The sequence below is a fragment of the Lepus europaeus genome, chromosome 20 (assembly GCF_033115175.1).
Source record: "Lepus europaeus isolate LE1 chromosome 20, mLepTim1.pri, whole genome shotgun sequence".
Lineage (NCBI taxonomy): Eukaryota > Metazoa > Chordata > Mammalia > Lagomorpha > Leporidae > Lepus > Lepus europaeus.
The window spans coordinates 9,836,191-9,860,943 of NC_084846.1; the positions used below are offsets into that span (position 1 = coordinate 9,836,191).

The window sequence follows — 24,753 nt, forward strand, 5'->3', positions numbered from 1 at the left end:
GCCACGCCTCGGCGTAACCATTGCGTCCCTCGGTTTCCACAGCGACGCCACGAAAGGGCGGAGCGAAGGGGCGCGCGGCGCCCAGTTCCCTGTTTGATTGGTGGCGGGCCCAGCCCCTTTTTAAAGCCGCGCCCCCCGTCGGCCCGCCCCTCGGCGGCGGGCCCTTACAGCTGATTGGCCAGTTCCGTGGGGCGAGCGGCTCGTCCTCTCTCAGATTGGCTCCGCGGGGCGGGCGCCCCTCGCGCTCATTGGCCGGTGGCGCGCCCGCGGGGGGTGGGGCGGGGCTAAGGGGAGCTGCAGTTAGTCCGGCGCGACGGTCGCGAGCGCGCGAGGATCCCCGTGCCGTGTCGCGCGCCGGTGGGCAGCAGCTGCAGCAGTCGCGTAGGCGCAGTCGCCGCCGTGTGAGGAAGCCATGAAGCACTATGAGGTAAGAAACCGGGCGACAGGGCCCGCACGGGCCCGCTCCGACTCATCCTAGTTCTCTCCGGCGCGGGACCACGGGACCCCCCAACCCGTCCGGCGCCCTGAGCGCAGAGCACGTCGGCGCAGGCGCAGTGGGTTTGCGCTATGCCGGGAGCGGGGAGGTGGGGGCGGCGGGGGAAAAGGACCACGCGCCCGCCGCAGTGCGCATGCGCAGGCAGGGTATTTATAAATATGCAACCCAGGCTGTTCTGTTTTGGGGGGATTTTTTTGGGGGTGGTCTCTGCTGGACCCGGGACGTTCGCAGGTTCCTGGCAGCGAGCCGAGGAGCAGGGGTGTGGAACCCTTGCTCCCGATCCGAAGCAGTCTTGCACAAACCTCGCTTTGCGCCAGCGCCCGGGGCTTTGCCGTCGGGCTTGGCTGGGACGCTCATCTTGGCCACCCCCCTGTCCACCTCTGCGGGTCACCGGGGCAGCACTCCGGCGTCCCCAGCGCGCTCTTGAAGCCCAAGTGTTTCACTCCTGCCTTGGGCCTGCCACAAAGTAACCCTGCTTGGTAGCTACAAATTCCCGGTTAGAACCAGCTGGCAGGTGCTAGTAAAACTTCTGGTCTTGTCCTCTCCCCCGCAGCTCTGTGCAGTAGGAAACTGTTATTATTGCCTTTTTTTGTTTTTGTTTTGGTAGCTAATGACTCTCGTTCCAAAGGCACCCCCCCTCCCCCCAGCCAGTAGATACAGAACAGAAACGAAATCAGGACTTCAAGGACCTGGCACTGTTGTCAGATAAAAAGAGATTTGGTATTGCTCCTTCCCCCTCCCCCGCATCATAAAGATATCAAACACACCTAAGATGTCCCATCTGGACCACCGCCAGGTTCAGCGGCGCGAACCTCACAAACGCCCTTGTGCAACCGTCGGCACCGTCCCATCTCCACGATTCTTTGCATCTTGCAAAACCGGACCTCTGTGCCCGTGAAAGGCCAGCTCCCCCATGGCCCCCGGCTCCCCAGCCCCTGGCGGTCCCTGTCCTACTTTCGGGTCCCGGTAAACTGGACTACCAGGTCTATTGGAAGGAGGGAGATCCTGGGAGTTGTTTGTGTCAGGGATGCGAGCCCACTGCCTCCACCTGCTGTCTTGAGCGTTAATTGTTGGTGATTTTACCCAGAATCCTGTGAGGCCGTTCACGGAGAAAATCCTCTTTTTTTTTTTTTTTTTGACTTGGTCCTGAGCACGAGGTTCTAGAATAAAGTTCTTGTAATGTGGCCCCCCCCCCCCCCCCCAGCAAACCCTCTGTCTAATGCGGCCGGACGGGATGGAAGATACAGTTTGCAAAGACGCACAGTGCTTAGAAGTCAGAGGAGCCCCCTGGAGACCCTTGTCAGGGGGAAACCCGGGGCCCAGCCCTGAGGCCCATGGGGGTGAACTGCCAAACGCGTGTGCCCCACTTAATTCTTTGTTCTACACGAGGAAGGAGGAGCTTCCCAACCCCCAGCCCAGAGTGACCCCGGAGGAACAAGCCAGGCCCTGTTCTGTCCCCTTTTTTGTCACCGTTCTCTGGTCATCTGCCGCGTGACTCGGGGCTGTCTCCCAGCCCGGCCTGCAGAGCAAGCCCACGCGGCCTACCCCAGGTGTCTGCCGCAGGGCTGAGAGAACAGGGGCGATGCCTTGAAGACCAAGCCTGGGCCCCCACCCTCCCAGCAGCGAGCAGGGACTCCCACGGAGGGGGGGAGGAGGGGGGGGATGGTCCATGCTCTTATCAATAGCAGCTTCACGGTCACCGCCCATCTCACCTCTTACCCAAGAGGGAGAAGCTGTCTCTGCGGTGGCCTGAGTGAGTGGAAACTTCTAGGGCAGGTCACCTTTGGTCCCTGGCTGCAGCTGGCTCCTCGGAAGACTGGCACAGGCCTTGGAATTGTCCTGAGGTCAGAGCAAGGTCGAGACGGGAGAGAAGGGCTTGTGTGCGCGTCCATAGGTCCACAGGAGGGCTGTAGCCGACCTGGCAAGGAAGGTGGGAACTCCTGGGAAAGGCAGCCCAGGGCACTGCCCCATGCCCTGCAGCCCAGAGGCGGAGAAGCCCTTAGGGAGCTTCCGCCCCTTCCAAAGGGAAGCTGTTTCGGGGGATCCACTTTGGCAGTCATCCCGGGCCAATCGGAAAGTTCTGGAAACAGAATTCTGGTCCCGAGGCAGCTGTTTCCACATAGACATGGGCGATGGTTAAGGAGGAAGTCCATGTGTATCTCACGGGGGTCACAGTCGTGGGGGCCCAGGGCTGGCATTTGTTTATGCTGGGTTGATCCCCCTGGGGGTGGGGTGGTGGGCAGGGTAACCAGCCGGTCTGAGCCCTTGCACCTCAGTGGTGCAGACAGTGGCTGGTCTCCCAGGAAGCTGGGAGAGCCGGGCCAGCGGCAGTTCTGCGGGATTACAGGAGGTGGTGCACGCGTTTTCACTGGCCTGCACTCTCCTGCGGCTGCAGGAAATCCGGGCTGTAGCATCGCTTTCCCCCCAGCCCTCTCAGCTCTACAGAGGTCGGGCTGAGGGAGGGGGCCGAGCCCGCTGCAGCAGGTTCTGCCCCTTGTAAGATCAGACCGAAGGAGAGCTCTGTGCAGGCTCTGTGCCCCTGCTGGACTTGCTCACCGGTGTAACAGCAGGTGTTGGCTGTGATGGCGAGAAATGGGTGCACACACTCTTGAAAGGGAAGGCGGGGGGTGGGGGGTGGGTAACGGGTTTTTCTGGCCAGGGCACCCCTCGTGGTCTCTGTGATGTTTGCTGCCTGCAGTTGGCTTCAGTCTCCCCTTCCCGCTCCCTGCACGGAGCAGAGCTTAGGGAAAGGCACACGGGCAGGACCCCGGATTCCCGGCTCGGCGCTGACCGTGTGTGTGGTCTACCTTCCAGAGAAAACCCCAGAGGCGGGTTTTCTGTGTACCCCCATTTTGTGGATGAGGAATCCTGGGGGTCTCAGGAAGATGAGGGGTCCAGACCCAGGCCCGTGGGATGCGTGGTCGCTGGGACAGCCGGACCCAAGGCCTGAAGACACAGGGCCAGGGAGCTGTGGCTCTGAGCCTCGGCTTGGGTTCAGCTGCCCGAAGCCTTGTCCTGGCCGCTGGTGGCCTGCGGCAGCTGATGGCCAAGCTGCGTGTGGGAGGGGCAGGGGCCCAGTGTAGCGGCTGGCGGCCAGCCTCCCCCTGCCCTAAAACAGGACACGTTGCCCTCCCGGATCTGGAGGTGAGAGCAGAATCGGGACCCGCAGCGGCGGAGACTTTGTGGTGTTGGCACGGTCGGCCCGAGGTCTTGCCCCTGCCCCTGCCCCTGCCGCCCATGGTGGCCTCTCGCCCTTCCCGGGGTGAGTGCTTGTAGCTCTGCGCCCAGCCGCGTCCAGGCTCGGGGTTGATCTCAGAACCCCCTGGGTCAGGGAGCTCTCAGGCTCTCCTGGCCACTCTTCGGCCTTCTGCGGATTAGGGGACCGAGACCCCCCGAGCGCGGGCTTTCCCAGGCCGCGCAGCCAGCCCCTGCTGTGGCTGGGGTGGGCTCAGCTGTCCGAGCCGGCTTGCCTCCTCTCTGGCCCCTTGTGCACGCTGACCAGCAGTGCTAGCTCAGGTCCCACCTTCCGGGGTTATTGCTTTGAGAGTGTGTGGCTCTGCTGAGCAGAGCTGAGCTGGGAGCCGGGCGCCAGCGCCCTGTTCACCTCTGGACTCTGTGGGACCTGTGGAGGAGGTGGGGTTGGGGCGGTGGAGGAGGAGGAGGAGAGCCCTGGGGAGGAGGCGGGGTCGAAGAGGAGGCGGGGCCGAGGTGCAGGAATAGGTGGGCCCTGCGGAAGAGGCGGGCTGAGGAGGTGGGTCCTGTAGAGAAGGCGGGGCCGAGGAGGAGGAGGAGGGCCCTGGGGAGGAGGCGGAGCAGAGGAGGAGGAGGGCCTTGGGGAGGAGGCGGGGCTGAGGAAGAGGTGGGTCCTGTGGAGGGGGCGGGTACTGTAGAGAAGGCGGAGCCGAGGAGGGGGCGGGCCCTGGGGAGAAGGCGGAGCCGAGGAAGAGGCGGGTCCTGTGGAGGAGGAGGCAGGCCCTGGGGAGGAGGCGGAGCCAAGGAGAAGGAGGAGGCGGGTCCTGTGGAGAAGGAGGCTGGTCCTGTAGAGAAGGCGGAGCCGAGGAGGCGGGCCCTGGGGAGGAGGCGGGTCCCGGGGTGCTGGAGGAGGAGGGGGCGGGCCCTGGGGAGGAGGCGGGTCCCGGGGTGCTGGAGGAGGAGGCGGAGCCGAGGAGGAGGGGGCAGGCCCTGGGGAGGAGGCGGGTCCCGGGGTGCTGGAGGAGGAGGCGGAGCCGAGGAGGCGGGCCCTGGAGAGGAGGCGGGTCCGGGGTGCTGGAGGAGGAGGCGGAGCCGAGGAGGAGGGGCGGGCCCTGGGGAGGAGGCGGGTCCGGGGTGCTGGAGGAGGAGGCGGAGCCGAGGAGGGGGCGGGCCCTGGAGAGGAGGCGGGTCCGGGGTGCTGGAGGAGGTGGAGGAGGCGGAGAGCGGGAGGAGCCGAGGGTTGTCTGGAGACGCAGCTGCGCCTCCTTCCTGCGAGGCTCCCTAGGCAAGGGAAGGGCTGAGGCTGGAGCCTGCTGGGACCCTGCTCCCGGCTTGCTCAGGAATCTTTTCCCTGGCTGGCCACGTTCGGGCAGGGTCTTAGCTGACCTTGACAGCAGCAGCTGAGAACTTGCTGACACCGGGGCCGCCTCCCCCAGCAGCCAGGAGGACAGAGCGCTAGCTCCAGGCCTTTCCCTACAGTGGGCAGTCCTCGAAGTAAGTGTGGACCTGAGCGGCAGCTGTGGCTCCTCACGCGGGCTCCCTGCCCATGCGTCTGTGAGAAGGCCCTAGTGCTGGGCCCCTGCACCCACGTGGGAGACCCGGATGGAGCTCCTGGCTCCTGGCTTTGGCCCGGCCCAGCCCTGGTTGTGGTGGTCATTTGGGGAGTGAACCAGTGGATGAGCTCACTCGCTTTCTCCCTCTCTCTGTTTGCCTCTTAAATAGATGGAAATAAATACACACTATAAAAATAAAAGCATGGGTTTATTTGATGCAAAAATATGTTGAAATCCATGTGTAGCTTGTCCATAATATGTATTTTCCACGTATTGTGAAAAACAGTGTTTTCACAGCAAAACATTTTTGCACCCAAATAAACTTGAACTTTTATTTTTTTAAATATTTATTTTCACCTGCTTGAAAGACTGATAGGTGGAGAAAGAGAGAGCTGGGGGGTGGGGAGAGGGAGGGGGAGAACTCTCCCATCTGCTGATTCACTCCCACACAGTCAGGGCTGGACTAGGCCAAAGCAGGGACTCAGGCACAACAGCCATTATCTGCCGTCTCCCAGGATGCGTCAGTAGGAAGCTGGAGGCGCCAGGACTTGGGCTGCAGTGTGACAAGGGGACAACGTGGGCGTCCCGAGCCACGAGTTTTTAGTTCCGTTTCCCCAGGAGTTACCCACGTGTGCCTGGGGTCCTGTTCTCACTCTCGCCTGGCAGGTGGGGAAGCCAGGGCACACAGCAGCGAAGCCATGAGGCTTCGTCCCAGGCCCGGGTGGGTGGGTGGGTGGGTGGGTGGGTGGGAGGGCCTCAGCGGCCTCGTACTGGGGGACAGCCCATGCTCTTCCCTGTGTTCCATCCCAGTGCCGTCTAACCCCCCCCCCATTCCACTTCCCTGCCCGGATCCCCCCGCCCCTGCCCATCTCCCCCACCCCTGTCCCCCTTGCATCCCCTCCTGGCCCCATCCAGCCACCACTGTCTTTTCTTGGGAGCCTGGAGGTCCTCCGCGGGGCAGGGGCTGTGTTGCAGGGAGCACGGGACAGGCGTGTGGCTGCAGCGGCTGCGTGTCTCAGGCAGGACACTGTGGCCAGTCTCTCGTGGTCCTGATGGAAGCCAGCTCCTTGGGGCCCCCCAGTGGACCCTGCGCCCGGCTGTCTTCCTGCCTCTGTGGGCGCCCTCCTCCGACTCAGGGTGCTGCCTGCTTTGCAGCCGGTCACTTATTCGTTACTTCGTTCTGCCTCTGTAACTATCGTGTTGCCAGGGACCCTGGAGGGAGCCACGGCCTCTGCCCTTCTGGTCATTTTTTTTTAAACATGATTTATTTATTTGAAAGGCAGAGTCACAGTGAGGCAGAGGCAGAGAGAGAGAGGTCTTCCATCCGCTGGTTCACTCCCCAGATGGCCTCAATGGCTGAAACTGAGCCAATCTAAAGCCAGGAGCCAGGAGCTTCCTCCAGGTCTCCCACAGAGCCATTTTCCACTGCTTTCCCAGGCCACCAGCAGGGAGCTGGATCGGAAGTGGAACAGCTGGGACTTGAACCGGTGCTCGTATGGCATGCCGGCACTGCAGGCAGAGGATTAACCTACTGTGCCACAGCGCCGGCCCCACCTCATGGTCTTTTTATCCAAGCAAAGGCCCCAAGGATGAGGTGTTTGGGGCAGGGGAAGGAACAGTGTCCCTCGCAGAGGGTGTGGTGTGTGCAGTGGCCTGGAGGCGGGGCTTTGTGGAGGGGATGCTGCTTCTCTGACTGCCGGGGTCTTGTAGCCGCCCTGTTGGCTGGGGACTTTGTCCTGAGCATGATAAAAGCCCCCTTCCTGTAGGATTTTACCCGAAAGCTGGACTTTCAGAGGGTGCACGTTCCCTTTAAGTGTGTGTGTGGGGTTTGTGTTTGTTGCTTATCTGCAGGGTACTTGGTGGGAGGAGGGGGCTCCCTGTCCCCAGGGACCACGCGGCAGCTCCGTAGCTGTGCAGAGTGGCACGTGGCCGTGTGCTGTCCCCAGTCCTCACTAGCGCAGGCCGTTACGTAAGTGAGGCTGCAGGGCCTGGCGCCGGCTCCTGGGTCCTGATGAATTCCCTGTTCCCTGGGGCCCTGGGCTTCCTGGAGGCAGGCAGAAGCTTAAGGGAGGGAGGGGGCGGCAGAGCTGGGGCCCAGGCTCCCCCTGACCCTGGGAGTCCCTGGAAGGAGAGGGGGGCGGACTTTGGGAAAGGCCTGCCATTTACGTCACACCTGAACGCCAGCTCCTCCAGGCCGGCCCAGGACACAGCCCTCACCTTCCAGAAGGGTGTGTGTGTGTGGCCCTGGCTCTGCCCTGCGCCCCCCCCCCCCCCCCCCCCCCGTCCCTGGTGCAGGCCCAGGCATCCGGCAGGTAATTCAGTGCCCGCCCAAAGGTGCTGCCGCCTGAGGAGGAAGCCCGGCTTGCTTGCTTGTGGGCTGGGTCTTTGGGGCGGTGGCATTGGTGCTGAGTGGTGGTCTGCACACGGGGCGTCTGCTGGGGAAGGTGAACACTGCTCTTACTGCAGCGGGGCCACCCCCCTTCTGGAACTCGCTGTCTTCCCCCCCTTGTCCATCCAGAGGTACCCCACGCTCTGGGCTTTTCAAGCCAAGATAAGGTGGGGGTCCGCGGGGGTGGGGGACGTTAAACCACAGTCTGTGGATCCCAGGAGGATGTCCCGTGACTGAGCTCACAGCCAGTTCTGGCTCCGCACGTGTTGGTGACACCATTCCCCATTCCCCATCCCATGCCCTGCCTGGCGCTGTCCAGGTCCGCCCAGGATTTGGGTTCCCGGCCCTCACTCCACTGTTCCTTCAGCCCGTCCTATGAGCCGGCAGAGCTGAGCAGCAGGCAGACTTTGGGGGGCCTTTGGAGCCGCTCACAGATGATAGATGACAGGCGCAGGTGCACTGATGACAGCACAGGGCCCCCCTCAGACACCCCCCCCCAGGTGAGATGCGGCTGCTCCACAGCCTGCTCAGGCTGCCTCTCTCCTCCCTTCCGCCCAAGGCTGCACATTCTCCCCGCTGCTGGGTGCTATGGTGCTCAGCGACACGGGCAGCTGCTTGTGTTGGCCCCCTGGCACCTCTGGATCCAGGAACCAGGGCGCCCTTTGGCCCGTGTCCGCCTCCCTGCCCTGTCTGGTCCACATCTCTGCAGTCGTGTCTGCCACGGCAGGACCCTTTCTGAAAACCGCAGCAGGGCTGGGCGGCCTTGCGGCACAGGGGGTTAAGTCGCCGCCTGTGACATCCGCATCCCATATCGGAACACTGGTTCGAGTCCCGGCTGCTCCATTTTCGATCCAGCTCCCCGCTAATGCACCTGGGAGAGCAGCAGCAGAGGGCCCAAGTGTCTGGGCCCCTGCACCCACGTGGGAGGCCCCGATGGAGCTCCTGCCTCCTGGCTTCAGCCTGGCCCAGGCCTGGCTGTCGTGGGCATTTGCAGCCCATGGAAGAGGTCTCTCTCTTGCTCTGCCTTTCAAGTAGATGAAAAGAAATATTGAAAAGACCCCCAAAGCAGTGGGTGGCACCCTAGTGAGAAGAAGCCCCGGTGTGCTCCTCCTGGCCACCGCCCGCTTCCTCCCCCAGCCCCTCTCCCTGGAGAACCCGGGGCAGGGCTCCGACCTCCCCAGGCCTGCCGAGCTCAGGGCTGTCTCCAGGCAGCCTCCGGGCGTCCCCCGAGGCTCGCGTCCCCTGTCCTGGGAAGGGCCTCTGGGCCCCGTGCCCAGCCTCATTTCCTTTGTGGCACTGGGCCCGGTGTGGCCCGGGGTTTGCGCAAGGACTGCTTGGCTGCGAACCGCGGCGGAGGGGCGTGGCCTCGCGGCGGAGGGGCGTGGCCTCGCGCAGGGCGCTCGCTGAAGCTTTAGCGGGCGCAGCCGCCGCCGCCGCCATCGCCGGACTGCGCCGCCTCCGGGAATCTTGAGCGCTGCGCAGCTCTCTGCTGTCGGGCGCATGCACTCGGGCTGCGGGTGCTGGAGCCGGCAGCAGCCACCCTGAGCACCCCCGAGGGGCCCGGGGTGTTTTATTTATTTTTTTAAGATTTATTTATTGGATAGGGAGAGACAGAGGCCAGAGAGGTCTCCCATTATTGGTTCACTCCCTCAAATGCCTGCCGCAGCCAGGGCTGGGCCAGGCGGAAGCCGGGAACCAGGAGCTCCATCCGGGTCTCCCCCGTGGGTGGCAGGGGTCCCAACACTTGCTGCCTCCCCAGGCTGGGTGCTCCAGCAGCGCGGTGGCAGCTCACCCTGGAAGAGTCTTACCCATCCGATCGGATGAGCACTAACAACCGTCAGTCATCAGCCTGGGGTAGGGGAGACCCCCGGCGAGCAGAGGAGCAGAATTCAGCTTCCAGGCCAAAACAGGTAGAAGAGCTTGTTCATGGGGCCGGCGCTGTGGCGCAGCGGGCAAAGCCACCGCCTGCAGTGCCCACGTCCTATATGAGCGGCGGATCGAGTCCCGGCTGCTCCACTTCGGAGCCCGCTCCCTGCTAATGCGCCTCGGAAGGCAGTGGCAGACGGCCCGAGTGGGGAGACCTGTCTGGACTTCCAGGCTCCTGGCTTTGGTCTGGCCCAGCCCTGGCCATTGCATCCGTCGGGGAGTGAATCAGCAGATAGAAGACCTCTCTCTCTCTCTCCCCCTCTCCCTCTCTCTGTAACTCTGCCTTTCATATAAATAAATAAATCTTAAAAAAAAAAAAAAAGAAAAAAAAAGCTTGTTCTTAGCTTCCTGTTCCAGGCATGGTGGCAGGTATCCCATTCCCGAAGTCTGAGACGCTATGGTTAGGTTTAATAGGGCCTCGTAAATGTTTATATGAAAATTGCAACATCTACAGTAAGCTGGAGATGACATCATTTACACCTACCGGAGCGCGGAGCTCAGGCAACACAGTGTTGGATGTTAGCTTCAGTGTGTCGGGGGGGGGGGGTACCCCGGGTCTGCGGAATTGCTTTAGGAGCAAGACGCCTGGAAAGCAGAGTGAGCCCGCGGGGACCAGGCGCTTCAAAATGTTCACACAGAAACGGAGTGAAAATGTAAGGTTATTTGGGTGCCGAGATAATCTGAAATCATGTGCATGAGTGGTGTTCAGAAAGTTTTCAGAAAAATCTGTATTGTCAAGAGACCGTGCTTGGAGATTTCAGAATGTTTTGCACCAGAATAAACTTGTCTCTCTCTTTTTTTTCTTTATTTGAAAGGCAGAGAGCTAAGAGAGAGAAAAAATAAAAAAACTGCCACCTTCTGGCCCACTCTGCAGGTACCCACAGTGGAGCCATCCGGGTCTCCCCCGTGGGGGCGGGACCCAAGCCTTGGAGCCATCACCAACCACCAACCGCATTAGCAGGAGGATTCCTGGGGTTAGGGTGCGGGCGTCCTGACCATTGCAGTCCCCTTGGGGATTCTCCGCCTGCATCAGCGGTGGCGGGCACGCGGGCAGGACTGGCCCTCTGGGGTGTCTACCCACCAGACCTCCACGGCCCCCACTCCGGCCGATGGCACCTGCAGCCTTCCTGACCCTGGGCCCCCAGCTGTTGCGGCCTTGGCGGTGGCATGTCTCTTTAGCGCAACCTTTGACCCACATGTGGAATGCGAGCGGACCCCGCCCCCCCCCCCCCCCCAGCTCCATAGGAGAGTGAGGCTGCGGGTAAGTCGGCGTGTAGTTTTGGCTTTCCCACGCATTTCCCGCAGGCTTTCTGAAGCCCCCGCCGCGCGCACCGGGACCCCTTCGCCCCGGCCTCCCTGCCCAAGCCAGGGGCTGGCAGCCGCTGCCCGCCGAGCGCCAGGCAGTAAATCGCCGAGGCTTTGCGGGGCCCCGCGGCCTGGGTGCCGACCAGCGCGCCTGGCCGCGCGCCAGCACTGTCTCATTTACAGACACCAAGGAGTTTGCTGTCATTTTCACGCGTCCTGAAACGGGCTGCTTTCGCTTTTTTTTTTTTTTTTTAACCACTGAAAAAATGCCCCAGCAGTTTTTAGCTAAGGGTTCTGGACCACCAGGTGGACCGGGAGCTGTGATTTGCCAAACTCTCTCAACCCCAAGCTGGGATGGATTGCGGATTTGCTTGCCCAAACTGCTGAGCTGGCCTCCCTGCTGCTGGCTTCAGTCCCCATACAGAGCGGATCGTTTAAGAACTGAAGCCAGGCCCCGAGTCTCTGCCCAGAACCTCCCAGGGCCCCCAGCTCTCCCAGAGGAGAAGGAAGCAAAGCCCCTGGCCTGGCCCCCAGGCCCTGCCCGGTGCTCCCCATCTCCAGCCAGGTGGGCCTCCTCACTGTGCAGTCTGCTCGCCCCAGGGCCTTTGCATAGCCTTTGCTCTGCCCAGGGAGTGCTCTCTATCACCCAGATCAAAATCCCTTGTGCGGGTAGGGGGCCTGCCCCGTTAACGCTTTGTTTCTCTCCATGTCACCTTCTAACATGGAGGGGACTGCAAAATGTTCATAGGAAATGGGATCGGTGTGAAAGATAAGTTTTATTTTGGTGCCTTTTTTTTTTTTGGAATCCATGCACTGGGGGGAAGGTCTTCAAAAAGTGCACGAAAAATGTGCATTAGGCAAAAACTGCATGGTTTTCACAATCTTGGGGGGGCACTGAAATAAACTCGTCAAGTACAGATATTTCTACTTTTCAACTCTGAGAGCCAGAGAGAGAACTCCCGGCGGCAGGGAGGGCTGGGGCTGAGTTGGGAGCCTGACGGCCGGGGTTTCCCTTGTCTCCCACGCCTCCCACGCGGGATCTGCGTGAGCAGGGAGCCGGAGCCGAGTTTGACCCAGGCGCTCTGGCGGGGTAGGGGGTGGGGGGTGGGCGCGAGACCCTGCGCCCATCCTTGGATGTGCTTTTAATTCCGTTATCCATGACTGTTTTCAAGTACCCGTACTTTAAGCAGAACTATTTTATTGGTCTCTAACTCCCCCACCCCCACCCCCGGCTGGGGTGTGCACCCCATGTGCGCCAGGACTCTGGGCTGCCCTTCCGTGGCTGACTCCCCCAGAGCCCCGAGCATGCCTGGCACGTGGCGGTGGGTGCTGGAGGCTACTGGCGTTCACGGCGGGTGCGACAGTGTGCATGCACGCAGGGCTGGACTGACCTGCTTCCAGGTGGGGGTTGGCCTGGATGGGCGCCTCCTCTCCGCTGGGCAGCTTGCGTCCCCCAAGGCTCAGAGGCCCGGGCCTCCTTCCAGCTCCCATGCTAGAGACAGAGAGCGAGTGAGCGCCAGACTGTGGGTCTGGGCATGCCCCAGGGATCGGCAGGTGTCAGGGACAGCTCCGGAGGGGGGGGGGTGGTCCCTGCTACTGTTCCCCTGTCCCCTGAAGCGTGCACCCCAGGCCTTGGCCTTCTTATCTGTAAAGGGGGTGGGTGGGTATGGAACCAGCGCCAGCCCAGCAGGACAGCGAGCGCCCACTTGCGGGGAGGGAGGTGGCAGTGGACGCGGGGCTGGTGGTGGGAAAGGTTTGGGGCTCCTGGCAGAGGTCGGGGCGGCCCAGGAGGAGGGGTGGCTGCCGCTGCGTGTCTCGCTGGGGCTCCTGGTGCTGTGGGTTCAGGGGCCCCACCGTCAGTTTCTGACTTGGTGGTCCGGACCAGGGCCAGGGCCAGGGCCAGGGCTAGACCCAGAGCCGGCAGCCCTGTGCCCCCACAAAGCCCATTGCCCGGATGGAACCCCCCTCCCCACCCTGCTCTTTCAGCCCCACTGGTGGCCGTAGCGTGTGATGGAGGCGTGCAGGAAGCTGCTGGCCCTGTCCAGGCCCCTCCATGTGGCCGTTCTCGGGTCCTGGGTTAGCAGAGGCTGGCACATGGGGTCCTCAGCCCACGGAGGTGCTGCGCCCCACACAGACCAGATGCACGCTGTGTGGTCTGCGCCGCCTGCATCCCGTGGCTGGCGGGGGGCTTTGGGCCAAGGAGGCTGGCTTGGACCCCCGGGCCGGGCACTTCCTGGCTCCTTGCCTTGGGCCGGGTTTCCAAGCCCCAGCCCTAATTGGGTCAAGGTCCTCGGCTACAGGGTTGGGGTGCGGGGGTGGGGGTGGAGGCTGGGGCGAGCTGACCCAGGGGGAGGGTCTCCGCACAGCTGCAAGGAAGAGACAGGGGTCACCCTTGGTGACGGCGCTTGTGAATGAAGCGGGCCTGCGCAGCGCCCCCTCGCGGCTGAGACGTGCCCTGCGTGGCGTGCTCTGCAGAACACTGGCCAGCCCCGGGCCTGAGCCCGCTGTTGGTCCGGGGGCCCCGTGCCCTTCCGTCTCTGAAGCTGCGTGCAAGTCTCCGATGCTGTCCTTGGGCTACTTCCTGGGTGCTCGGGGCCTGCCAGGCGGGGACAGCGACCTCAGCGTCTCTGGGCCCTGGGTTGCTGCCGCCTGTGTGTGTACCGAGGTCTTTGGGACAGCAGACCCTGGTTCGTCGCCTTTTGCCAGCCAGGGAGGACAGGAGCGGTCTGTCCCCGTCCCCCGCGGCTCCCAGGGTGCACCTGCCCCCCCACCCCCCGCGCTGCGGGGAAGGAGGTCACAAGGCGACAGGGCCCAGGCGTGGCGGTCGGGGAAGGAAGTATTTCTGGCTGGGCAGGTGTGGCCTGTGCTGGCTTCCTGGCAGCCAGAGCCGAAGGGCTCCTCGGCAGCCCTGGCATAAGCGGTGTGAGTCGGTATTTCTGGAGAGTGGAAGGGGAAGGCTGCCGCAAGGGCCGGGCCGCCAGCCCCGAGTCCAGGCGGCGGCGCCCCAGGACGTGGGGCTGGGGCCCAGGAACCTTGTCAGGCCCTAGCGCCTGCCTGGGTTCCCCGTAGCTTGTCGCAGGTGCAGGGCGTGCACGGTTGCTACCCCAGGGCCCCGTGCTGCCCTGGGCGATGAGCAGCAGCTTCGAGCCCCTCTGGGGCTGGGGTCGGAAACCTAAGGCTCCCCCTGCCCTCGCCCCCTCCCATCCAGACTGTTGCTGGGTCTCCTCGCCTGCACCTGCCGCGGTCGGCGCTGAAGCCGGCCCCTGGGTCTGTCCTCCAGCTGGGGTGCACCGTGTGTGCCCTCTGCTCAAGAACCCTGCAGGGCTCCCTCCCTCGGAGCCAGGGCCTTCCCTCCCTCCCTGAACCTGCCTCGCTCACTCTGCCCTGGCCACACTGGCTTCACCCGGGCCAGGCCCGCCCAGCGCAGCCTCAGGCCCCACGGCTTTTGCACAATGGCTCTTCCTCCCAGCATCCTCCTGACTGCTCCTGCCACAGCCCACCACGGCTCCTGCTGAGAAGGCCACCTGCTCCCCCGGCGTGGCGTGGCGTGCATAGACTAGACGCTTGGTCCTGGGAGCCGGAGGTGGGGGAGGTAGGGCGGTGGCTCCCAGGCCCCTCCGGGCAGGGTCCGCCCACCTCCTCTTGGTCCCCCCTGTGTGAGGCCGGATCTGGGCCGCGCGGCAGGTGCTTCCCCAGCGGGCCACAAGGGGGCAGTGGCGAGCGCCGCCGCCTCCGCAGACGCTGTCCCTGCGTGCTGGGCCGGGCTCCCTGTCACCGGCCCTCTGCCTGTGTGTGTCCTGGTTGCGGGCCCTCCACGGCCATGGCCAGGATTCTGGGAGGCCCGGGGTGCGCAGCCCTGCCGCTTCGCTGGAGTCAGCCGGGCGCTGTGTGTTGTGTTAGGACCTGCGCGCCGGGGTGGGATTCTGGGGTCACCGCTCTGGTGGTTGTTCAGAGAGGCTGGGTACCACGTCCAGGGCCTCACAGGAGCCTGCCTGCCCTCGAGCGTGGGGCAAGGCGAGTGTGGCTGGGGGCAGGGCCACCCCTGGCCCTGGAGCCCTCCAGTGTGCTGAGAACCCAGGTGGCAGTGAGCCCATTGCCATGTTGGGTTACAGTGTGGGACAGCTGGGCTGTCCCCAGGCTGCCGCCCCCGTGGTCCGGTCAGCTGATGCTTTCCCTCTGCGGGGCAGTGCCCTGGGCCAGGGAGCCTGGGCCTGGTGGCCAGAGTGTCCGCCCCACAGCGGAGGTGGGGCTCTGCTGGTGTGGGGAAAGGCCCACGCTGCAGGTGTCGGAAAGGGTCTGGCTGGGCAGGGCTCCGGGCAGAGTACAGCTTGTGCAAAGGCCCTGGGGCTCGCTCATTTGCTCACCTCTGCCCGAGCCAGGGCTTGGAGAGCAGCAGGTCCTGTCTGTCTGTGTGTCTTTCCTGCCATGGCCGGCAGTGTCTTCGCTGCACAGACAGTGGGCGCAGTGGGCCGTGCTCCTCAGCGGGGGCTCTGGGCCCTCCTACAGGGTGGGCTTCAGCCCTGCCAGGACACGCCCTGACCCTGTGCCACCACCAGTGGCTGCTGGCCGGGCCCCGGAATCTCGGACCTCTGGGTGAGAATTCCTTGCAGGCTGGTGGCGCTGTCACCGCAGAGCCATGCCAGGCCCCTGCCCTCGTCCTTGTCCTGCGCCTGTGGGGCCACACCCCTGCCTGCGGCCTCCCTTCACCTGCCGGCCGCAGCCCCTTCCCCCTGCCCTCGGCTGTGATCTGCCCCTCCCCCTGCAGGTCTTGGGCCTGCGTGTGCAGCAGTGGGGGGGGGGGGGCCAGGGTCGGGAAGGCCCAGGGCAGGGGTCTCTCCTAGGAGGCCCTGGGACCTTGGCATTCTCTGTGATGGCTTCCTGGGGCCTGGGGCACTGCTGCTGCCCTGTCAGAGTCACGGATCACGGAGACAACCAGCCCCTGCCGGCAGCGCGTGCGTGGCCGGCACCTGCCAGTGCCCACCCCGGGCGCCCCCTGTGCCTCTGCTGCCTCCCACGGGCAGTGCTCACTCTGGCCCAGCGCAGACTTGACTTTCCTGCTCTAGTTTGAAAGGACAGAAGCACCAGAGTCACAGAAACCCACACGGGGTCCTAGGCGCCCCCCCGCCCCGTTCTCCTGCTGGGGCTGGAGATTTAGGGCAGGAGCAGCTGCCCCTCTGAGCACTGGGGCCCTGGCCCGGCCCCTCCCACCCCTCTGGCCCCCCAGTGCTTACCTGGCCTGGGCGCTCCTGCTGCCGTGGTGGTGAGCGCAGCCCCTCTCCCAGCCGCCCTGTGTCCTGCCCCGACGGCCGGGCCCTGGTTCCGTGCCCGGGGCCAGGGGGAGAGGCTTAGGTTTCAGCCCGCCCTGCAGCAGCTGGCCGGGGCAGCCAGAGGGGCTGGTTGTATTTTAAGCTGTTGAGTGGTTCAGCAGGAACTCGGAGCCTCCCGGCTCCGCGGACGTGTGCTGCCTTCCCGCGGCAGGGCGGCCAGGGCTCCGAAGGCATGTGTGGGCACTGCCCGCCCCGGGGCCGGGCAGCTATTAATACCCACTCTGCGCGCCCCCGCCCTTCCCCACACCATACCCTGGTGTGGGCCCCACGCTCCAAGCACGGCCCCTGGGGCAGGGCAGGACCCAGGGCGGGCCACAGGGGCTCAGCAGGCCTGCTCGCACACCCACATGTGGGCATGCGAATCAGTCTCCCTTGGGGTCACGAGACTGCCCCTTTCTGACAACTGGAGTGGTGGGGTCCAGTCCCTGGGGCTCCCTCCCTTCTGGCTCGGGGACCGGGGAGAGCAGAGCCTGGGTGAGGGCGTGGTGTTGGACGTTGGCCTGGGTTCGGTGGGACGTGTGCCCTGGATTGAAGGTGGCCTTGAACGAGGTCCCTGTGGAGCAGTGTGGGGGAGGTGGGAGGGTGGGCAGAGGAAGAGAGCTGGGGAGCCGAGCCGAAGGCTGAGTATGTGCCAGCCTGGCGGCAGGGGGTGTGTGTGCTTGCCTGAGTGGCCCTGCTCCTGTGCACCAGTGACCCCGGAATCTGTCACCTCCTTGGGAACACGGATGCACAAGGAGAATAATCCCGAATGTCCCTTTGCAACTCAGAAGGGGAAATGGATGAGCCGTCTCACAGATTCTCAAAATAGCTGGAGCGTCTCCAGGCCCAATGGCAGCTCTGGGCCCGAGCTGGGAGCTGGGTGTGGGGTGCGGGGGCCCAGGCCGGTTTCACCCTCCTCCTCTGGCCTCTGGCGACTGGCCCAGCCCCAGACCCCCCAGCCTCGGGTCTCCTTGTGCACTTGGAAACATGTCTGGGGCTCACGGCTCCCCTGGGGTCTGGGGCTTGGCTCTGGGGGGCTCCCTGGGGCAGTTTTATATTTAGCTGGGCCACACTCTGGTACCACTCGGATTACATCTGGCACAGAGGCCGGCAGTGCTGGGATGGGGCGGGGGCCGGGACCTGGCATGGGCTCCCTTCCAGCACCGTGGCAGAATTTGATCACGCCTGGCCGGGCCTGGCCCAGAGCGGCTGAGCGTGGGGAGGGCGGTGGTGGGGGCTGACGGCCGGCAGCTGGGGCCGCTGGCCTGGGTGCACAGAGCAGGACAGCAGGGCCGTGCGTGGCGGGTGGCATGGACCTCAGCCTGAGCCTGGTGACCCGGGAGCCCAGCCCGAGCCTGGGCCCCAGCCTCAACGGCTTCCCCAGGCCCGCGCCCCCCAAGGCCAAGAAACCTAAAAAGGCTGTTCTCTTCTTTGAGGTGGAGATCCTGGACGCCAAGACCAGGGAGAAGCTGTGTTTCCTGGATAAGGTAGGCCGCACCAGCTGCGCCGGCCAAGGGCACAAGGCCTGGGACCTGCTCCTTCCAGCCCCGGGGGTGCTGTCCAGCCCGGCCGCTCGTGCCCCACCCCCTGCCCTCCCGAGGGCCCACGAGGGGCGCTGTCTCCACCTGGGGTACGGTGGGCAGCTGTGGCTTTGGGCCTGGGAAGGAGGTGGGGGCTGGGGGGAAGGGGCTGGGCCTGCCCAGGGCCCGCGAGGGAGCAGGGCAGGGGTGGAGAGGGGAGGAGAGGAGAGGACAGAGCCGCCCCTGGCTTCCCAGGCCTTCTCAGCGAGGTCTGCATCCTGGCTGCCCTCGGAGCCACAGCTGTCCCCGCCCTGGCAGGCCCCCAGCCCAGCCCGGCCTGGGCTCCAGGCTCTGCTCCCCCAAAGCTGACTCTGCGGTGCCTCCGCAGGTGGAGCCCCAGGCTACCATCGCGGAAATCAAGAACCTCTTCACCAAGACCCGTGAGTCAGGCCCCGCCGTGCTCCCCGGCGGCCCGGGGTGGCTGGGCTCAGACGCCAAGCCCCTGTGCTGGGCACTCCTTGGCCTGAGGCCAGGCCCCGCAGACCGCGTCTGAGCCGTCTGTCCCCCTCCCTCTCGCAGACCCGCAGTGGTACCCCGCCCGCCAGTCCCTCCGCCTGGACCCCAGTGAGTACAGCTGTCCGGGCGCGGGCTTGGGGGGCGGGGGGAGCCGGCCCGGGCCACCCCTGAGTCCCCCCTGAGCCCCGGCCGCCCTCCCCCTCCCCACAGAGGGCAAGTCCCTGAAGGACGAGGATGTGCTGCAGAAGCTGCCCGTGGGCACCACGGCCACGCTGTACTTCCGCGACCTGGGCGCGCAGATCAGCTGGGTGACGGTGAGTGCGGCGCCGCGGCCCCCCTCTGCCGGGGGTGTGGGCCGGGCCGCTCACGCGCCGCTGCCCGCAGGTCTTCCTGACAGAGTACGCGGGGCCGCTCTTCATCTACCTGCTCTTCTACTTCCGCGTGCCCTTCATCTATGGCCACAAATACGACTTCACGTCCAGCCGGCACACGGTGGTGCAGTGAGTGGGGGCGGGGCGCGGCGCGGCGGGGTGGGGTGAGGAGGGGGCGCCAGCCGCGCTGAGCCGGCTCCCCCCGCAGCCTCGCCTGCATCTGCCACTCATTCCACTACGTCAAGCGCCTGCTGGAGACGCTCTTCGTGCACCGCTTCTCGCACGGCACCATGCCGTTGCGCAACATCTTCAAGGTGGGAGCCGGCCCCGGCCCCGGCCCCGGCCCCGGCCCCGGCCCGCCCACCCCGGCCCCGGCCCCGGCCCGCCCACCCCGGCCCCGGCCCGCCCCGGCCCCGGCCCCGGCCCGCCCACCCCGGCCCCGGCCCCGGCCCGGCCCCGGCCCAACCCTGCGCACTGCCTTGCAGAACTGCACCTACTACTGGGGCTTCGCCGCGTGGATGGCCTACTACATCAACCACCCCCTCTACACGCCCCCCAGTAAGTGCCCCAGACCCGCCCCCGCACCCCAGGCCCTCCCCCTGGGCTCCCCTCACGGCCACCCCACCCTGCTTCCCTGCAGCCTACGGAGCTCAGCAGGTCAAGCTGGCGCTGGCCATCTTTGTGGTAAGGAGGCTGGGGTGGGTGGTGGGCGGCGGCGGGGGCTGGGGTGCTCGGCCGACCCTGCTGCTCCTGACAGATCTGCCAGCTTGGCAACTTCTCCATCCACATGGCCCTGCGGGACCTGCGGCCGGCCGGTGAGTGGCCGGCGGGGGCGGGGGCGGGGCTGTTCCCGAGCCCAGGGTCGGGGTCCGAGTCGCCCTTCCGTCCTGCCGCCAGGGTCCAAGACCAGGAAGATCCCGTACCCCACCAAGAACCCCTTCACGTGGCTCTTCCTGCTGGTGTCCTGTCCCAACTACACCTACGAGGTGAGCCCCCCCCCACCCCGCCCCGGCTCCCACGCAGCGCAGCGCGCCTGAGCTTGGCGGGATCTGGGGACAGAGAGCGCGGCCCGCTGCCCCCCGCCCTCAGCCGCCGTCTCTGCGCAGGTCGGCTCCTGGATCGGCTTCGCCATCATGACCCAGTGTCTCCCAGGTGAGGCCTCGGCCGGTTCCGGCGGGGACCCCCCCCCCCCCCATGGCCGGGCGGCCCCTGACTGCCCGCTCTGCCCCACAGTGGCCCTCTTCTCCCTGGTGGGCTTCACCCAGATGACCATCTGGGCCAAGGGCAAGCACCGCAGCTACCTGAAGGAGTTCCGCGACTACCCGCCTCTGCGCATGCCCATCATCCCCTTCCTGCTCTGAGTGCGCCCCTGCCCGCCGCGGCGCGCCCCCCCAATAAAACCTGCGGGACTTGGCTCTGTGTGTGTGTCTGTCCTCCCGCAGGGGCCTGGGGACCGCCAGCCCCACGACCCCGCCCCCCGGCCGGCGCAGTAAGAGAGCTCGGGCGGAGGGGCCTGCACTTTATTTCTGTGCCGGCCCGCTGGGCTGCGGGCACCCCGCTACAGGGCCACCTCGGGGCCCAGCTCTCCCGAGCCCTGGCCGGAGGCCGCCGCCGCCTCCCGCTGCGCGCGCCGCTTCCTCCGCTGAAGCAGCCGCCGCTCGCGTTCGAACTCCTTCATGCGCTTCACGTAGCTGGGGAGGGGCAGAGGCGGAGAGGGGTCAGGGGTCGGGGTGGGGGGTCAGGGGCCAGCCCGCCCGGCCTCCCCGCGGGCGGCGCTCACTCGAGGTGCTCGCAGTGGTCCCAGGCGTGCCGCTCGTGCTCGCAGGCCAGGAAGTTGGGGAAGTGGTCGCGCTTGCACTTGAGCAGCCGGATGAGGTGGTGCGCGCAGTAGTCCCGCTGCTGCAGCGTCAGCTGCGCCTCGTCCATCTGCTGCTGCGTGGCCACCATCTCTGCGGGACAGGGGGCTCAGCGGGGGCAAGGCCACACCTCCCCAACCCCCATCCGCCACCCGCCAGGACCCAGCCCAGCGCTGCCTGGCAAAACCAAAGCGACCCTCCGAAGGATGGGGAGGGTGCTGGGAGACCCCAGCCTCGCGCAGCGCCGGGCCAGGCAGCCCGCTCCCGCCCGCCCACCACACCTCGGCCCTAGCTCTTTCGCATCCACCTCCAAACGCGTCTCAACTTCCAGCGGCCCCTCGGCTCCCCAGCCGGGACCCACTCACTGCGGGCCACTCTCTAGCGTCTACCCTGCCAGGGCACCACGCACCCCCGGGACACCAGGCCTCTTCCTCCTCTTCTGTCCGCCCCCTCTGGTCCCTAAGTCAGTGCCAGCCGGCCGCAGAGCTGGGGCAGGTGCCTGGGAAGAGCACGCGCATGGGCGCTGCCACACAGCGACAGGTGAGGGGTGGGGACAGGAGTGAGGATGTCCCAGGGCTGCTGGCCGTCTCTGAGAGGTCCATTAGTGCCGGTGTGTAGGTGCCCAGTGTCCAGGGGGATCTGGGAGTCAAGTTCAGGGTCAAGGCCAGGCTGTAGGGCACAAGCTCAGGTGCACCCGCGTGCAGAAGGCACCTGAAGCCAGAAGACCCCACCTCCCCCACGCACGCACGCAACCACCCCTGGCTGGGAAGTGGTAAAGGGAAGATTCGAGCTTTGGGAACCCGGAAGGGGAGGCGAGTTACAACTGGTGGGCTTGGGCCAGCACTGTGGCACAGCGGGTAAAGCTGCCGCCCTCGCCGGTTCGAATCCCGATTGCTCCACTTCCGATCCGGCTCTCTGCTGTGGCCTGGGAAAGCAGAGGAAGATGGCCCAAGTGCTTGGGCCCCTGCACCTGCGTGGGAGACCCGGATGGAGCTCCTGGCTCCTGGCCTCGAATCAGCCCAGCTCTGGCCATTGCAGCCATCTGGGGAGTGAACCAGTGGATGAAAGATCGGTCTCTCTAACTCTGCCTTTCAAATATATAAATCTTTAAAGAATAAATAAATAAAAAAGAACTTGCGGGCGGGGAGCGTGGGGTCTTGAGGGCCAGCGAGGAGGGGCTTCTAGAAGAGCCTGATGGCCATGCCGGCTGCCCCAGGCTGCGCTGGGTGAGCGCGGAGGGCCGGCCACGGGGCTCAGGGATGCGGCGGGGGGCGGGCCCAGCAGGGGCTCAACCAGGGCAGAAACAGCGGCGTACATGCGGATGGGCTGCAGAAGGGAGCCGCCCTGGGCCAGGTGAGGCGAGGGGCCGGCAGGCGGGAGGCCCAGCGGAGCTCTTTCCCTCCCTGGCTCGGCACCACAGGCTTTGCTCTCTCCAGTCTGGACAACGCCGACTCCACATCCCTCCCGTTGTTCTTTACGTTCAGCCGCTGCCTCCAGGAAGCCTGCCTTGATACCCCCTCCACCCCACCGCCATCCCAGGACGCGCCTGGGTCCAGGGCGCTCCCCACTGGGAGCACCGGGCAGCCCCCTCGTGCTCTCTCCTGCACCTCCAAACGCACGCACGGCGGCCGCGTCCCTTCCGTGGCGAATGCCCCCAAGCTCCGGCCCCAGCCGCACGCATGGAGGACGGGGCGCCGCGCGTCCTCGGAACCCACCAGAGGGGAGCCAGACAGAGACCCAGAAACCCCCGCCCAGCCCGGGGACGCGGGTCTGATGGTGGTGGTGGTGGGGGCACCCGCTGCCCGCGCCTGCGCACTGGGCCTCACCGCGCTCCTTGCGCTCGGGGAAGCCGTAGTCCGGAGAGAAGGTGGGCATCCGCAGGGGGTCGGGCTCCGAGGACGAGTCCCCCACGTAGCGCCGGGCCAGGTGAGCCCCCATGGCTGCTGTCGCCGCAGGTCCCCGCAGCAGCCGGGGTCACCTCGCTCCTGCCCGGAAGTACTGCCCCTTGTCAGCCGCAACTTCCGGGTCGCTCAGGCTGCAGTGAGGGATCATAGAGATGAGCCATCGGGCCTCCCGTTTTCGGGCGCCATCCGGCGGTCGGGTGGGGGAACTACAGGCGTTGTTTCCTCCCTGGAGCTAGTGTGGGATGTGGGGTATTAGTCTGAAAATCCACCTGCGCCGGAAGTGGGGGTCGTGTAGGCCTAGCGCCTCCCCAGCCCCACCCTTTCTGGGGCGCTGCTGGTATCCCGAGGCCAGAGCACAAATTAAAATTATTTTCTATATCATTTTTCAAAAACACAACAAAATCACAGTATCATGATATGAGGATATTTCCAAAGGTTTCGGGGAAAAATAAAATTAAAAGATAGCTTTGTTTTGGTGCAAAATATTTGGAAGTATCTTCAAAAAGTTCATGGAAATGAGGACAGAAATCCACGCCGAATTTGAATGAGTGTTGTGGAAAAACTGCGGGGAATTCAACAGTCATTTCCTGTGAACTTTTTGAAGACTTCCAATATGGATGGACTTTTTTTTTTTTTTTGCACCGGAAGTGGCACAGCCGGGTAAGCCACACCTGGACACGCTAGTATCCCTTACCTGAGTGCAATTTCCAGTCCTGGCAACTCCACACTTCCAGCTCCCTGCTAATGTGCACCTGGGAGGCAGCAGGTGATGGCTCAGGTTCCTGGGCCCCCTGCCACTCCACATGGGTGACCTGGATGCAGCTCCTGGCTCCTGGCTTCAGCCTGGCCCAGCCCTGGCTGCTGGGGAAGGAACCACAATGGCCGATCTCTCTCTCTCTCTCTTTCTCTAAATAAATACATCTTAAAAAAGGAAAAACGTTTGCACCAAAGTAAATTTCTCTTTTAATTCCATTTTGCCCCTCACATACTGAAATACTCTTGTATATAAAGTATCAAAATAGTAAATAAAATTAAAGTCTTTTAATCAATAAAATTTATGCAAACAGTTTATTTATAAGAAAAGCTCTATATAGCTGAAATTTTAAATAAATCCTATTGAAAGTTTTTGCAAAAATAAGATAAGTTGCAATTCCATTGATTGCTATTGTAGAGTGGCACTGGGGCTGGCACTGTGACCTGTGACGCCGGCATCCAATATGGGCCCCAGTTGGAGTCCTGGTTTGCTCCACTTTCGATCCAGCTCCCCGCAGATAGCCTGGGAATGCAGCAGACAATGACTCGAGTCCTGGCTGTGGTGGCCATTTGGGGGAGTGAATCAGCACGTGAAAGATTCTTTCTCTCTCTCTCTCTCTCTCTCTCTCTCTCTAATTCTGTCTTTCAATATATAAATAAATCTTTTAAAAATATTTCTAAAAAAACAGAATTTGCCTTGCCTTTCACAAGCTGTGAGGTTAAAGCTCCCTTATAAGCAAATTTAAGCGTGTGACACATTGTTTCAAAACGGCAGCAACTCCAATGCTGTGCTCCTGCGCTACCCAGGAGCTCCATCCGGGTCTCCCAAGTGGGTGGCAGGGACCCAAGCACTTGGGCCACCACCTGCTGCCTCCCAGGGTGCATTAACAGGAAGTTGGGGTCAGGAGCCCCAGCTGGGAGTCGAACCCAGGCACTCTGGTGTGAGATGCAGGTGTCCCCAGTGGTGTCAAATGCCCACCCCCGACATGGGGTTTTAAATCCCACTTGTAGTGGGTTGAATGGTGTCTCCCCCCACCCCAAATCCCAAGAGCAGCGTGTCTGAGTCCTGACTTCTGGAACCTGTAATTGTGCACTTATTGGGGAAAAATCTCTTTGCGATTTATTAAATTAAGGATCTTGATTTCCTCCCAGGTGGCTTGGCTGGGTCCTAAATTCCCAGAAAGGCTTCCTTCTTCTAGAAGATTTGACACTGACAGAAAAGACACAATGGATCACTGAATTTTGATTAACAATGTTTAAAAAGATTTATTTATCTGGAAGGCAGAGAGAGAGAGAGAGAGAGAGAGAGAGAGAGAGAGAGAGGTCTTCCATCTGCTGGTTCACTCCCCAAATGCTCACAGCAGCCAAGGCTGGGCTAGGCCAAAGCCAGGAGAGCCAACAGTGCCATCTGGGTCTCCCACGTGAGTGGCAGGACCCCAAGTCCTTGAGCCATCACCACCTGCTGCCTCCCAGGTGCATTGGCTGGGAGATGGAGCAGCTGGGTCTCGAACTCTTGTTGCAGTATGAGATGCTGGCGTCGCAAGCAGTGGCTTAACTCACTGTGCCACAACACTGTCCCCCCACCCCCACCCCAGCATGCATTTTAAAATGTAGCAGTTGACTATTTCTGGAATTTTTTTTTTTTTGACAGGCAGAGTGGATAGTG

General features: G+C 63.8%; 2 protein-coding genes across 2 annotated transcripts; one reads left to right on the forward strand and one right to left on the reverse strand.

Annotated features, from left to right (window-relative positions):
- Positions 1–299: 299 nt before the first annotated feature.
- On the forward strand, positions 300–19,988 carry TECR (trans-2,3-enoyl-CoA reductase). Its single transcript, XM_062178703.1, has 13 exons — positions 300–427; positions 17,604–17,654; positions 18,076–18,127; positions 18,267–18,311; positions 18,414–18,517; positions 18,588–18,703; positions 18,783–18,888; positions 19,060–19,132; positions 19,215–19,258; positions 19,332–19,389; positions 19,472–19,560; positions 19,681–19,726; positions 19,808–19,988. The coding sequence occupies exons 1-13, from the start codon at positions 413–415 to the stop codon at positions 19,933–19,935; spliced, it is 927 nt and encodes a 308-aa protein (XP_062034687.1). The 5' UTR covers positions 300–412; the 3' UTR covers positions 19,936–19,988.
- A 91-nt stretch (positions 19,989–20,079) lies between these two features.
- Positions 20,080–22,443, reverse strand: NDUFB7 (NADH:ubiquinone oxidoreductase subunit B7). Its single transcript, XM_062178704.1, has 3 exons — positions 22,257–22,443; positions 20,355–20,523; positions 20,080–20,265 (listed from the first exon to the last, which is right to left on the reverse strand). The coding sequence occupies exons 1-3, from the start codon at positions 22,366–22,368 to the stop codon at positions 20,133–20,135; spliced, it is 414 nt and encodes a 137-aa protein (XP_062034688.1). The 5' UTR covers positions 22,369–22,443; the 3' UTR covers positions 20,080–20,132.
- Between the last annotated feature and the right edge of the window lie 2,310 nt (positions 22,444–24,753).